At 34.4% G+C, this 16,167-nt stretch overlaps 2 protein-coding genes across 3 annotated transcripts in view; both read right to left on the bottom strand.

Annotated features, from left to right (window-relative positions):
• Positions 1–11,277: 11,277 nt before the first annotated feature.
• Positions 11,278–14,528, bottom strand: LOC133874023 (protein CHROMOSOME TRANSMISSION FIDELITY 7). The gene is made up of 7 exons (XM_062311851.1): positions 14,344–14,528; positions 13,917–14,235; positions 13,291–13,564; positions 13,072–13,167; positions 12,899–12,967; positions 12,149–12,501; positions 11,278–11,680 (listed from the first exon to the last, which is right to left on the bottom strand). Exons 2-7 carry the CDS (start codon positions 14,072–14,074, stop codon positions 11,530–11,532), a joined length of 1,101 nt encoding a protein of 366 aa, XP_062167835.1. The 5' UTR covers positions 14,075–14,235; positions 14,344–14,528; the 3' UTR covers positions 11,278–11,529.
• A 1,305-nt stretch (positions 14,529–15,833) lies between these two features.
• Positions 15,834–16,167, bottom strand: part of LOC133873715 (uncharacterized) — a 33,028-nt gene continuing 32,694 nt past the window's right edge. For both annotated transcript variants that reach the window (XM_062311459.1, XM_062311461.1), the window contains one exon: positions 15,834–16,134. The gene's annotated coding sequence lies outside the window, so the exon portion shown is untranslated. The remainder of the gene's footprint in view (positions 16,135–16,167) is intronic.

Here is a 16,167-nt window from a genome sequence, read left to right as displayed (position 1 = left end):
ATGAGATTAAAAAACATCACAATTTTAAATAAAAATATTTATTAAGTAATCTGGATCAATATTATTTGCTACTTGAAATGAAGAGAATCATTACAAATATCTTTACAAACAAAACATATTCATAGATAAGTAGGTAACATACTTGGGCATATAAATGAAGATTCACAACATAAAAAAATTTACAATCCAGACAATCATATCCATAGTCCGTACACTCACATTCAAAATATAAATGAAAATTCAATCAATCAAACCTAACACAAACATAAACCTATTAACTTCCACTTCCATAAGCATGCAAAACACAATTTCCACTCAAGTGGATTCAAAGCAAGAAAGTTTACTAGAGAAATTCAACCAAACAAAAATAAAAACAGATAAAAAAAAATATTAAAAACACAATCAAAATATGATAATCTTGTTTGCCATACGTGCTTTAGAACAAATCCAACATCACTCCCGTTTGGTTTTCTAGCAAAATCTTGTGGAGGTAACAACAATAAAGCTTTTAAACTTAACATTCTAGTATCAAGGTACGAGCATGTACAAATCACAAATGTACTTGATACAATTGTATTGTAATTACAATATCAAGAAAAAGATGATTTAGTCCTTAAATTTGAAGGTTGATTGTGAGGGTCAACTACAATAGAAGAAGTTTGAGTTAAATGAATAAATAACTAAAATGAATTAATTAATAATGAGAAGTAAGCAAAATTAATTTATAAATAACTAATTTATAAACATTTACCATGTTCATCATAACTTTCCACAAACTCCTCCAACTTCTCCAACTCCTGAATCTTAAATGGGTAGTTCTTTAATTAATCTTGTGTGCAAATCAAGGCATCAACGATAAGTGAAGGTAATGAACTCCTAAAGGGATCCAATATACGTTCTTTGTTGCTAAAGGCGGACTCAGAGGCAACAGTGAAAATAGGATGGCCAATACCTAGATAGCTTGTGTATATGGCTTGTATCGCATGTGACACGTATTTTTGTATAACCATTCTTTATGTGTATAATATTTTGAATAAGCCTTAATCAGATAGACTAATGTATGACTTTGTTGTTGTAATTAGTATTTGATAGATTTATAAGATTTAATTTCCATTGATGTATTTTGTAGTTTTGGTGTTTTAGCATTTTGTAGGTCATTAAGTGAAAAATGGAGATTTTGGGATAAAATTGCACAAAAACTTGGAAATTTGAATTTTAAGGCAATGGGCTCGAGCACAGCTCTGCTGGGCTCGAGCGCACGCACCCACAGCATGTCATTAGCCTGTAACAATGCGCCACAAAAGAGCCTTTCAGCCACGTGAGCTCGAGCACAGCCCAGCGCACCTACCCTCTAGCAGCCATCAGAGCACCTTGAGGCACGCAAGGAAGTCATTAAAGTTCGAGCGTAGAACTGTTGAGCTCAAGCACACCTTGTAGAACTGGCAAAAATGCAGACTTGTACCAGAACTCCAATCAAACCATTTCTTTTCACAAAAGCACTTCTCCCTCTGATTTTCACAGCAGAGCACGCTGGTTTCGTGACTTTGGTTATCTCTTGCAAGAGAGGAACCCTAGAGGGGGGTAGATGAATCCTTTTACATGGCTTCAAACCCTAATGCTCTTCTATAAAGCCATAGCATTCTCTTATTTGAAACCCAACAAATTGGGCAGTAGTCTTAGGCCGTTTTCTTTTATGTAATAGCTCAATTTCAGAAACTTTTGCATTTTGTAACTCTTTTCTTTAAGTCTTCTTTGAGTTTATGTTATTTCTTCAAGCTTTTGTAATGTTTTTAGTCATGGGAGGCTAGAACTCTCATATAAAGTTGAGGATGAAACCTCACCATTGATAACACTCACACTCTTGTTATGTTATTTGTACATTTGATGTTCTATTAATATGTTATTCAAGTTTCATTCATTTTAATGCTTTATCTTTTGGAATGAATGTGTTTGGTTGAATAAGTAGGACATTTAATGTGTTTCAACCGATGGATACATTGATTTATTGGTTTGAAAGAGGATATCCATTGTAATTTGTTCTTTGAATGGATACAATGAATAATTTGATTTCAAATAGGTACTCTTTGTGATTTATCTTTGAGTTGGATTCATTAAATAGTTCTAACATATGTGGTCATGTGGTCAAGAACTTAAATGACAAGTTAAGCTTAAATGTTTTTTAGGTGTTTAATAGAAAACAAGAGTGTGTGTTGTTGGATTTGGTTTGGTGGATTCTTAAGCCTTAGTTCTTTTTATATTTTGTTTTCCATCATCTTTAACTTAGTGTTATTTTGCTTATTTGAACCTCAACATTTGGAACTAGGTTAAAATGAGGTTAGTTAAGCAAAATCTTGATTTTTGACAATTTCTCTGTGGAATCGACCTCGCACTTATAAAACACTATATTGCAAACAATTCATGTACTTGCGAGTATTTTTAAAACTCACAACAGCCCCAAGTAGAGGGGTTAGGCTTATAGGATTTCACAAAAAAGGGTTGAAATGACCAGTGCTTGCGGAAATGTTATGTGCATCACAATTACCACCTTGCTATGGGTATGATGTAAAACTAATAAGGTTTGAATGGATACTCTATGAATAAAATGATGATGCCTACAATGGGATTGTTTTCAGTGAAATGTTTTAAGAGAAGAAATTCAAAAGGTTAATTTTAGCAATGAATGTTGCATTAAAAACTACTTTTTTTTAATGATTTTATCTGCATATGAACTGTTCATAGTCATACACTAGCATCGACTTACTTACTAAATGGTGGATTTATGGTTACTTTAGATGCGAGATAGGTTTTTGAGTAAAAATGACCTTAAGGTAGACGTGGCCGATTGAAGTAATGATATTGATCAGGTTATGCTTGATGACACATTGCAAAACCTTGGAAGTCACTTATGGTAAATAGATCTATTGAGTGACACTGCAGACTTAGTGTTTTGAGATATATTTGTGTATTAAAGGTTTTGTATAGAAATATTTTTATAGTGTTGATATGTATATTGTAAGGATTTCAATTAAGATTCTTAGTAAATGCCCTGGTTGTAATTATTAATATAAGTAGGAATATCATATGTTTCCTACGCGTAATATTCTCTTTGAGGGGTAGAGATCCCTTGGTCTTATTCTTTGGAGGAATTAGACGGTGAGGTGTACCGTGAAATTAATTACCAATTAATTAATTTTTTGGGACATCACAAGTGAGGTCTCGTATAGTGGGTAGGAGAAAATAAAATGATACACATGAGAATGTTGCCCTTTGTTCAAATCAGGGTGTATCTCATAATATTTTCAGTTGATGGTGTTTCTGTTGGGTTTTCCAACCGCTTGGTGAACTCTCGACACCAAAACTCATTGCAATTTACCCCATCGCATATGACTGTGAATTAGTTTAAATCTATATTTAAACAACTAATATCTAAACCAATTGCTATTCTCTTTATACTCTATACAAAAATGGGCAATATAACATGTTTATAATATTATAATACCACTCGGGCATTATAACTGCATGTTTACAATGTCATAATACTAATTAGGCATTATACCGAATATGTAGCATTACCACATATTTTCATATGAAAATTACAACAACATTAGTACAATATTTATCTAAAACTTTCAATATTACTCGGACATTACAACAATGTTATTGTAGAATACCTAATAAAGTTTATGCTACACAACAATTACATGTATATTTTGGTTTATTATACAAAATTGTTTATTTTCTGAATTTTATTAAGAACATTAGGCATATAATTGTACATGTGCATATTATTTTGTATATAAACATGTAGTCATTAAGTTATATTGAATATGGTTTAAAGTGTGTTAATGAGATTATCATATAAAAGACGTAAACCATAAACTTTGTAACTTATAAATTATAATTTGTAGTTAGTAATGGAATTGAGCATTTTTTCATTTGATAAGACCATAATATATCAACCATAATTATCTATCTTGATCATAGAAATGGAGACTTCTGATTGATGTGTTGGTATGGTGACAAAGCACTGAACACATCATGTGAATTGTTATTCTATTATAACTATTTTCAATATGAATAATTTGAACTTACAACTGCTTATAGCATTAATTTTCAATTCTAAGATGAACGTGAACTCAAATATGAAGTGGATGTCACTTTGATACATTTATGAGTAAAATCAAATGCGGCTCATACTGACACACCCTTGCAAACCTCCCTGCTTGCCCGTCTTTTTACAGATTTTCTACCTGAAGTTTGGTGTGAGATCACTCTTAGCTGTACCAACAATTTCTATCAAGAATTAGCTTTTTCTCTTCCTTAATTTAGAAAGAGAAAAAGGCTTTTTTTTCTTTTTTTTCTTTTTTTTTTTTTTTTTTTTTTTTTTTTTTTTTTTATAGCGTTATGGAAATAAATATTACAGAAAAGAAAAGAATATATCATAGATGGGACTTCTCCAGCCTCTTTGACTTGCTTATAAAATTTAACTTTCTCCATTTTTTATTTTTTTTTTTAACCAAAACAAGTGGTTATGAGCATTTCCCACATGTTTATTAATCATACATGAAAGGGTCAAAAATCCTGACTTACACCACAAAGGCAGCCCTTCCTCAAAAAATTCAAAAAAAAAACTCCACAGTGCAGAATATAACACATATTTTGAATAGATTGAACTTGTCCATGATTACACAAAGCCAATCCGCATCCACCCCCAAAAAAAAAAAAAAAAAAAAAAAAAAAAAAAGAAGAAGAAGAAGAAGAAGGTTTGTAGGCACGATCAAGCGGCAATGGGTTCAATAACAGCCTGGACTGGAAGCGCCCACAAAATTTGATGCCAAATATAACCCCAGAAGCTAATTAATCCAAAGGGTCTATAATATTCCTTTCTCATTTCTACCAATTTTCCAATTCACACTCTTTTTGTCTTCAATTTGAAGCCACAAAATAGGATCTCGTGGGAAACAGCCCTATGCTGTCATGCCCCACCCCTCCCATGCCACCAAAAATAAAAATAAAAAACCAACTCTTTTTTCTCAACAGAAAAGGTCACAATTACAAACACTGCCCAATTGCCAGACAGCACTGTTTTCTTTCCTCTATTTTAGAGCACCATAAATTTATCTACCATCCTTCTTATACTGCGCCAACCCACAGCAAATCAGACCCACTATACACAAAACCTTTTCCAAAAGGTTTAATCGGATACTTTAACGGGCCGCGCAATCGGACCCGCCGGGGACCTGAACCCGAAAGTCACAGCGTCGTACACGCACCAATGAAACCCAACCTCTCTCCCGCTGTCCTTAGCTCTCACACACTCCTCGCACTCAACGACATCGTTCTGACTAGTAACCCCTCTCTCCGCCACGTCGACATTTTCTACCTTCCCCAAGCACAACCCGCTCAGGCCCATATTCATCAGGTACCTATCTCTCTCCGCCCGCAACTCCCGCACCCGATTCTCGTATCCGACCCGATCCATAACCGTTACGAAACCCGAAAAAGCCTGGACGCTCTCGATCCCGGCGTTTCGTCTCAGGAGCATCACGTTCTCCGGAACCTTCTTGATCGTTCTCTGCACGACGCTCATCCGAGAACCGTAACGCTCGTCCTCCCTGCGGGTCCTCCGCCTCCTCTCGCGCTTCGATCGCTTCAGAACCACGAGGAAGAAGCAGTCCTTCTCGCGGGAAACCGCCGCGAAGTTGAACTTCCCGGTGATTGGGATCTTCCTGCGAGTATCCGGCCCGGCGAGGTAGGCCGAGAACTGCTGCGGAGAGATTCCGATCTTGCGGCTCATGATCGATTGGAAGGTCTTGAATTCCAGCGACGGGTGGACGACGACGTTCCCGATGTCGGTCTCGCGCTCCCCGTCGGAGAAGACCACCGGGACGGAGGCGCCGTCGGCGATCTCCATCATGTTCGATACGATATCCGGTGAGATTGAAACGCCACGTATAGGTAGCGGCTTGTGTGAGAGTGAACAGGAAAAAAGGATGGATCAGAGAAGGGTTTATATAAAAGGCGTAGGGGGTGGTGGGGTTTTTTGGTACAGAACGGTGAATATATTAAGGCGGTGAGGCTATTTATGGAATAAATATTAATTCATTTACGGCAGGGGAGGTGTAGGGAAGTGCAGTGGTAGCTTCGACCTCGACGACTTGGAGACCAAGCAAAGTAAAACGACGCGTATAGGCGGGGTTCGGTTAGGAACTAAATTCCCTCTTTCATCGCCACGCTGGTCGAAATTGCCCTTCTAATAGGGTAGATAATTACCAGTCTTGTTCGCAGAAGGCCTTGGGATTTTCTAGTCAGACGAATTATTAATTAATATTAGAAATATTCGTCTATTTAGTTATTAGCATCAAATATGGCAATAATTTAATTAAAACGGTAATGGTATGCGTGAACTGGCGTGCTAAAAGCCTAAGCAGAGATGCTTAACATGCTGACAAGACAATTTTAATTCAGAGGAATAATATTTGCACAATAAATGTATATAATTTTTACATAACATATTCATGTGAGTGTGACTCGTCATGTGAATGTGTTGTGTAATTATTATACAAAATGTGTTGTACAAAAATCACTTTTTTTTAATTCAATACAAAGGAAAGACTGACCATCGCTGTCTATCCATGAATTTTGATTCTAACTTATTCTCGTATCTACGTCTAATGGAGGTGGTTTCAAGAACAGCCTGCTCGTCTATAGAGGACGGAATTTGGCCATATCCATTTTATCGGTCTGGAGAAAATTTCTGAACCTTTAAAGATAAATTGGTTCAGAAAGATAAATCTAAGGTATCTTTAAAAAAAAAAAAAAAAAAAAAATTACTAATTAGTGTAAAAAACACCAAAATGGAGTAATTAGGGCCAAACTTGGGAGAGGGAAATCTAATTCGAGGTAAAAACCTAAAGATAACAATATACATTGACAAGATAAGAAATTTGCAGAATATGTTAACGAAAACAATGCAATCGGGAAATTCCACAAGTAGCAACACTAACTTACGTGTAGTTTTGAGATTAGTGGAGAGAGAGAGAGAGAGAGAGAGAGAGAGGCGACGTGGGCGACAGCGACATGGCAGCAGTGATGAGGAGTGGGGCAAGTGGCTACAAAAAGTTAAAATGGGCCTTTAAATTTTTTAATATTATTATAATAATTTTTTAAATGATTTTTTTTATTATTTATTTAGCCTTTTGAAATATAAAATTGCTAATCAAATTTTTAGGTTAAAGTTTTTGTTAATATATTATACTCAATAGATAACATCTTTCTTGTAAGATAAACAATTGTAAGTATGATTTAACTAATTTAGTTGTGTACTAAAATTAATGAAAAAAAAAATCATATTTAGTCCTTAAATTTTTATCTTATTTGAATTTAGTCTTTAAGTTTATAATTTCAAGAATATGGTCATTAGATTTTGCACAAACTTTAAATTGGCCCCTCTGTCACTTTATTCTTCTAGATTAATAGTTTGTTATATTTTATGTGTGTCTCAATTAACATATCAGCATCCATGTCAACACCTAAGATCAATGATACATCATTAAGCGCTAAGTCATCCATATAGAATAATAACAATAATAATAATAATAATAAGCAACTTTAGAAACAAAAACCATCTTCTTCGTCATTCTAATATTCTAGATTTGTAACATAAGATGGAAAACTGTCAAATTTGATGCTAACATAGACATTGACATTGTATTGAAAGCTAACATGAACCCTAAAGTGTCAAATGAAACACACGTGACATATAAAAAGTTGTTAACTTTGATATTAAATTAATAGAGTGATAAATTTAAAACTTGGGCAAAACTTAAAGACCTTATTTTTTAAATTAAAAATCTAAGGACTAAATCCAAATCAAATAAAAACTTAAGGACTAAATATAATTTTTTCATAAAATTAATGACACGCGAGAAGAACTCAAAATAACGACCAACTAAAATCAATTGTTATCAATTGTGTTTGATAGTAATTATAACATATAAAATATATATAAAAAAAATGATAGAACCAAGAAATAAAATATTAGAAGTGATGAAAGAAAAGAAGAGAGAAAAGAAATACAAAAAGAAAATAGATTGAGCTTTAGTTTAAAACATTTTAAGATTTTAAACATGGGACTACATCACCTCTTTTTTTCTTTTTTTCCTTTTTAAACCATCATATAATGTCAAATGGCCTCCTCTTATTTTATTTTTCTTGAGCCTTTTTTTAAAAAACTTTTTTTGACAAATTTAATATAAATCACCTATTTGGAGACATTTTATAAATTATGAACCTTAAGCGATGTCCCAATTGGTCTAGCCATAAAGCCAGCCCTAATTTGGGGACATTTTATAAATTATGGACCTTAAGCGATTTTCTAATTTGGGGACATTTTTTTGCTACTGATTGGTAAATTGAAGAAGATTGAGTGTGACATATGGTAGTTCGTGGTGACAACATGTAAAAGAGTGGTAGTTAAGAGGAATAAAAGGTAATTAACTTTTTTTTTTAACTTACTATTATTAATTGTAATATAAATATTAAGTGGATGGGTAAGCGACAAATATTTGCAACCAGCTAGCCTAAAACTACTATCAGCTCATTTTGGGTAAATTTTAAAGAATGATTCAGCTTGGCTAACGGGAAAAAGATCCGCCTATTATCCGTACAAGTGGGTAAATCTTGATAGCATGACAATCATAATCGACTTGCTAATCACGAGCAATGCTACATATCATTCTTATGTTCACTTTTTGTCCTCCCATAATTAATGTAACTCTTAAAATCACCATTGGATCAAAATTTAATAGTGGTCTATCATAAATTCAATGGTGATTTTAAGAGCCATATCAATTATGAAATGACAAAAGGGGGACACAAGGATGATATGTAGCATTACTCGCTAATCACCCTTGTAATGGATATAGAAACTAGGATCAAGAATTTTTTTTTTTAACCATAATTATTATTTTCAAATTAAAATAATTGAAAATCTACTATATCAACATTTATTACTTTTATCAATTAATTATTATTACCTTAATATTTATCATATTTTAAAAATGATAGATATACAACAGAAAACCCATTTAACTTAAAAGCAATAATTGAAATTTGAAAAAATGTACCTGAAAAAATATCATACTAATTCTAAAACTTCTAATCCCTATAACTTGATTTAATGGTTGCTTTTTCTTTTTTCCTTTTTTTTTATTTGCTTATCTGCAATAGATTTTTTTTTAAAAAAAAGAAGAAAAAAAAACATATTTTTCTTATTTATGTCACTAGACCTCTAATCTAAGAAAGTATAAATATAAGATAAATGCTACACACATTTTTCCTTTCACATTTTTAAGTGCAAATTCCCTACGTGGCACTAAAAATTATCATTGAATCCAAAATTCAATACTAATCCATTCAAAATCTAATGGTGATTTTAAATGCCGTGTCAAAAAGTGTACAAAGTGTGAGAGTAAGAATGTATGTAGCATTTCTTGTTTTATAATGAACGAACATTAACTTTTTTTTTTTTAGCGTTATATTTGTCTCGTCAAAATTAAGTTAGCTTTCAGATGGCCAATAAATTTGACACATTGGAATTGAACCTTTGTATATCCAGAGACCCAATATGTAACGCTCTTGCTCCAGAACATGACAATCCCTTTCCGACCAGATTGGTGCAAATCATAGAACTTAATGCAAAATTAGTCCCATTGGTTATCTAAAATTCCATATGATGAAGATAACTCATTCACAGAAGCACATGTACCTCCCATGACTAGGCAGAACATAACTAGTAAATACTTCCACCAAATACTAGGAACAGTTGCCCTAAAAATCGATGAGGAACAATTTCCAGCTACTTAAATCATAGATAGTTGGGAGTTGGAGTAATCTCTCTCACAAGAAAACCCTAGCCGCCGGGTTTTCTCTTCGGTTCTTGGTTTAGGGGGGAGGGGGCTTGCCTCCCTCCCCATGTCTTGCTTTTTGTCTATGTTTTTTGTTTTTTGCTTTTCTATCGTTGTTGTTTTGGCCCGGCAGTAAGCCGTGAACTGCTGACTTTCTTCTCACTCAATGGTGCTCTGTGAAACCAAGAGGCGAAAATATTTTTCTCTAATCCTTATGAGGCTTTGGAGTTTGAGGGTTTCAATACGTTTGTGGATTGATCTGGGTAAGTTGCCAAGCTCGGTTTTCAGGCCGTTTTTTAAGTTAGATCTATGATTCCTCGTCAATCTCTGCATGTCATGTGCCCCCCAGGGTGATCATTGTCTTCCTTTGCCTCTATCGCAACCAGACATGTTTTCCCCAGTTGTTCGTATACCAGAGCGTAGTGTTCACGCGCCAGCAAGTGTTCCTCTCTCCGGGGCATGATGGCTCTTCATCTCCTCCAATTTGCAGTTGGTGGATCCTAAGAGTTTTTTGTGATTTTCCTGATTGAGAGGAGTCTTTTGGTGAGGGCGTGTGGTATACACACGCCGTCTCTGGCGACTCCCTATGCTCTTTGCCAGCCAGTATTATTTTGTTTATATTTTGATTTTTAGTAGTGTTTTGTTATTTACCGTAGCAAACTGCCATGATAGATTTTAAATCTAAATTGTAATAGCTGTTTTAGATCACATCTTGCACTCTCTTATCTCCTTTAATAGAACTTATGTGTAAAGAGAGGTCATATTATTTGTCCATCTGCTAAGGTAGCTACTCCTCGAGTCAGGATTTAGTCCTAGACTTTGTTTTTAGGAGTCATTGTACCTCTAATTACTGCGACTAGCCTTTTGGGTCTTATATTATAATGAAGGTTTTTCCTTGTTCCAAAAAAAATAAAAATCAGCTTATTTAGAAAAGCAAATATGTCAGACTTCCGGTGGAAGGGATAACTTTGGTAGAAGATATAGGCATAAATTTCGGGTTGGGATCTCTAGCAATTTGAGCAGCACTTGTGAAACAGTTCATATAGGACCCATATGTCTGAATAGGTAGCCACCTAGCCCAAAATTTATTTGAGCATGTAGGTCTCATATGGGCTTTTTCAAAATGTGCTAGTCAAATTGCTAGTTACTGGGAATTTCAATCCATAAATTGCTCTCCTAGCATAATCATGCATCTCCCAGTGAATTTGAAACTCTTGACCAAAAGTACCAAGTCAGAAGACACTTGCAAGTGTATTATCTCACATGTATAAAAACTTCACATAGGTGCTCTATAACTAAGTCAAAAGACACCTGCAATTCCACTAGATAACTCTTGAAGAAAACAATTGCAAACAAGAATATACGTCTTAAAAATTTACTTCAAACACCCGAGAAACAACTCTTTATAGACTCATCGTTGGTAATTTGGACAACAGCCAACTGATAATTGTTATTTCTAAAACATAGAGAATTAATCTACTTTCTGTAGGTCCCCATGATTTCCACAATAGAGAGAATAATTTCGTTTCAAATAGTAACTGTTTCTATCAACTTAGAATGCAAATGAAAAATCAATTCACAAAATGGTCAAAGTGATGGAGCTAAGTCTATAACTTTTTTATTATCCTTCTACGTGGTCCAGATTGTTACTTTTGTACACCAAGAAAGAACCAGTGCCTACATAATTAGATGCCAACACCTTTCCAGCTGAGGTTGGCTGAGAGAATGCCAGTTGAGATCGTTCAAGGACAAAACCTATGCAGAAACTCTTCCTGCAATAAGAACAAAAATAAGAGAAGAGCCAAGTGCAAAACATATTGGAGATCAATTTACAAAAAGCAATCAGTCCGGTCTTCCAAATCAATGTTAGCAAGTTAGAAGAAGATGGCTCCATCTTTGTGTTGGGGAAAGAAACTCAGGCTAGACATTTCTCACCAAAAAAAGGTGTGAAGCTCACAAAGAAACCTATAAACTCACTTTATTATGTTGCTGTACCAAAAGAAAAGGAAGGCAAATTTTTGATCATCCAAGGTTCCAACAACTCAATAAATCGCAATCTACTGGAAGAACTGAGCAAAACATAACCATAGTTGTGATTAAGATCTCTAGGTTAAAGCAATTATTATGATCTAGCACCTTCCACTTACCTCACATGATTTGGCTGTATGTGAAGTAAATATTAGATGAGAATGAGATAGCGTAATATTTTGTAGCTTTTAAATTGTAAAATATAAACTTACCTCACAGCATCTAGTAATTGGCTGGCTATGTGTTTTCTTCTGTTAGAGGGAGTGACCCAAATGGCTCTAATTCCACAAGCAGCAGGTACAGCTTCGTTTTCGCAAATGATTGCTCCATTGAGATTCCTATCCAAGACCTCAGAACAATCAAGAGAGGGGGCTTTTTCCTTGACTTCCCTTTTAAAACTAACATCGCCAAATTGGAGAGTGGTCGAGTTTGGTCTTGCTGCTTCCTTTATAGTAGTACCATCAGATGCCCCATCCACTAAGCATGAGAGAATTTTGAATGCTTTTTTTATCGGTTCTGCAAGTAGGCATCCTACAATCCTTTGGGAGGAAATAAACATATACACCTGCCATCACATAGATGGGAATAGCAACAAAATGCAATCAACATCTCAATTTTCAATTATACAATGGAGACATGATGTCATGATCTCCACTTCAAGCACTGTTCAACATCATATGTGAAATCAGACAAAGAATTAATGGATGAGAAACCAATAAAACATTTTATCATTTCACAACTACATGGATCCATCTAACAATCTTCATTAAAAGTTTCAATGTCACTCGAGTTACATTCACAAAATTCATGTGTTTATCATCAATAGCCGGGAATCTGAATAGGATCAAGTAAAATTAATAGAAGAAATAAACTACTATTCAAGAATCTTGAAGAAATCTCATACAGCAGAACCAGAAAACAGAAACTTCTGAAATAATCAAATAAAAAACAATGCTGATCACCTTACAGCTCTTATGGTAAATCCATCCACTTCCAAGCTCAGTCTCCATCATCTTTACCACTTCCTCAACCTGCCAGTACAATAACGTCCCAATTTAGTACTTCAAGAACACACACTAAATATTATAAACCATCTCATTTATCAATTTCGAAAAATCAGAAATCAAATAAGAACCTTGTTCCTATGCGCAGGAGGGTCACAATCTAACACCAAAACAATTCGACCCCCTTCAGTATAAGGCATATGAATCACCCTTTCATTGCACCAACCCTGTAAAATCGAATAAGCAATATGATAAAATAAAGCACTAAAACAATACCAAATAAACACATATGGACATATAAACTTTTGGTGACATTTGGACATTTGGACACAGAACTTTTACTGTTATACCTTAAATGGAATACCATGGGTATAGACCTTGTGAAATGCCTTGTGAGCCTTCTCATCCTCTTCCTCCCCAGGAGCGTACTTGACCCCACACGTGGAACATGTGCGTAGGGTAAAATCAGACTGCCCCAACTCTAAATGGAACTGCGCATAGCTTCTCTTCTTGTTCTTGTTAATTGGTCTTACAGATATAGTTGATTTCGGCTTTAAACACGAATAATCCCAAATGGGTTTCTGCATCGTTTCTCTTACTGTCCCTAAATTGACAACTTCACTTCTTTTGACCCCAATAAAACAAACCCCAGAAATGTCATTATCAATGGTATAGAAAATACACCTTTATTTTCAAAATAAACCAATCTAAGAAACTAAATTGTTGGACTGTTTGGTTACCAAGAAACGGCGGGAAAAAACGAATGTCAGATTTTTTTTTCTCGTCATGAAAAAAAAAAAGAGCCCTAAGATCACCACCTAACTAATTTGCTTGTTATTGCTGTCATTTCAATTCCCAGAAAATAAGGCGCTGTATTAATCATGATTAAAAGCAGGATTTTCCATCAAACGGGCACAAGTCAAGACAAAATTTCTAAGATAAAAACCATAAATATCGACCACAACAAAGAGCGTACCTATCTGGGTTTGGAGCTCTACGCGAGTAGGTATTGAAGATGGGATGTTCTTTCTTCTCCCAGGTCGTCAACTCGTCGTCGCCATCGCCGTCAAAAACCGGAGATTTGGGTGCAATAGAAACAGAGGGTTTGAAGAAGGAGCTGATCCTGGACTGCATGAATGAATGAATGCTTTTGCTTCTTTTTTGGATTGGTGTCTCTCTTTGTGTTTTCGTCTACGGTTTATGGTTTGTTCTCTCTCTTTTGGCGCCAAATGGATTTTGGTAAATTGGCTTTAGCCAATTTCCCGCTCTTTTTGTAGCTCCTAAAATTTCAAATGCTTGAAAAAAAGAAAAAAAAGAAAAAAAAAAAAAAAAAAAAAAAAAAAAAAAAAAAAGGTAATGCTAAGCCTTGAAGACAGAGAGAGAGAGAGAGAGAAAAGTCAGACCTTGAAGAGAAAGATGGGTATCATAGATCTGCCATGGAAGAAGTAAGGGAGCTCATCACCAACACCCAAAAAACAGCACGACGTCGATGAAGCAAAAAGAGAAGAAGAAGGCAGAGTATAGAAGTATCTGGAAAGGGGAGTACAATAGTATAAGGTGGACAGCGGTCGGCAGCCGGCGGCGATGAATCGTGTGCAGGAGGTGAGGCTTTTCTTTGCGTCCCTGATGCGCTCTTCATTAGTTCATTTCAAAAATTTTACCAAAATTTAGTAAAAACCTCAAAAAAATTTACTTCAATAAACTCGTTGTAATTTCTCTATTTTGTCTATCATCAAAATTTCATTCCAAATTTAATTCACAAATTTCATGAGTTATTGAATATTTTATATCTCTTATTTCACTTCACTTTTTACTTTTCATTTTTTCTCATTTCTTAGGAATGATTGTTTAAAACCAATAAAAAATTAATATTTAGTTAAAAATGAGAAATATTTGAAAAGTTTGGTTTTGAAATTTGTTAAAAGTGATAGATAAAATAATAAAAGTAGATTGTTTAACTAAAATTTAGAGAAAATTTAAAGAGCTCACTAAAGATGCTTTTAGAGCATTTCCAAAAGCTTTTTTATAGCTCATATCCTTCCCTACATATAGGGAAAATGTCAAAAATAATTACAAAAGACCATTCACAACAGATACCCTATTGGTTCCCTAACCATTGGGAATGCTACACTTCAAGGAACCACTTCTAGGAACCAAAAGAACTTCCTTATCTATTATTTCAATACAAAATATTTTTTTTTCTTCTTTCATCTTTTTGCTTTTTATTAGGGATTGTGTTGAAATTTTGTAAATTTGGATCATGAAATAGAGAGGATTCTTGTCCAAATTTTGTGAGGTAGGTACAAATTTATAGTCGGAAAAAAATAATATTTAATTAATATAAAAAATAAATAAATAAATAAATAAAACTATTATAAAGTATATTTAGATAAAAAAGTAAAAAGTAGTTTTGTCCCTAAATTTAAGAAAAATAAAAAAGAAAGCGGTTGTAAATCCTCTTAGCCCCTTAATAGAAAAAAAATAAAAAAGGAGTTCCATCTTTTGAAGCTGCAAAAACAAAAATCTGCACAAGCGTATACATCACCTCCTACTTTCACATTCAAGTATTGCTGCAAATTCTGGGTTTGTAGGTATTATTATGTTAACGTCTCCAGCACATCCCACTAAAAATTCAATTGAATTCGACTTCATAATTGAATCTAAATCGAGTCGGAGATTTTGACAACTTTCATTTTGGGTACAGATTCTTTTCCAAGGAATTTAATTATTTTTTCCCCATCACTTGTATATACAAATCTAGTTTCTTCCTAAACCATCTTCAACAAAAGAAACATAATTATACTTAAAATTTCTTTAGACGCATTTTCATGATCATTTCCATTTCAGTTCCCCAACGTTGAGGGGGAAAAAAAAAACATTTTGAAAGTTCCTCTACTGCAAAATTTGATATCATACATACTATTCCATGACCCAAAAAGATTGCGACTATAATTCAGCTCTCAACCTAAAAATTCCAAAGGCAAGTAGATGTCACACTATGTAACTCAAAATTGCAGGCAGGACCCCGACAATGACTTGCACTTAGGCCCGATGCCTATATTTACAAAAAAAAATGGGGAGAGGTTCATGAGCCAAAGCTGATGCATATTCCATTCTCTGAGCTCATAACGAATGCATTCTCCTCCTTGACCGCTTGTTATCTCTAAGAATTCCCTCAAGGACACTAAATATTACTGCCAGAAATAAAAGAAAAGAAATGAGAGCAC

This window comes from Alnus glutinosa, chromosome 7 (genome assembly GCF_958979055.1).
Source record: "Alnus glutinosa chromosome 7, dhAlnGlut1.1, whole genome shotgun sequence".
NCBI classification, from domain to species: domain Eukaryota; kingdom Viridiplantae; phylum Streptophyta; class Magnoliopsida; order Fagales; family Betulaceae; genus Alnus; species Alnus glutinosa.
This window is presented reverse-complemented; position numbering and strand designations above follow the sequence as displayed.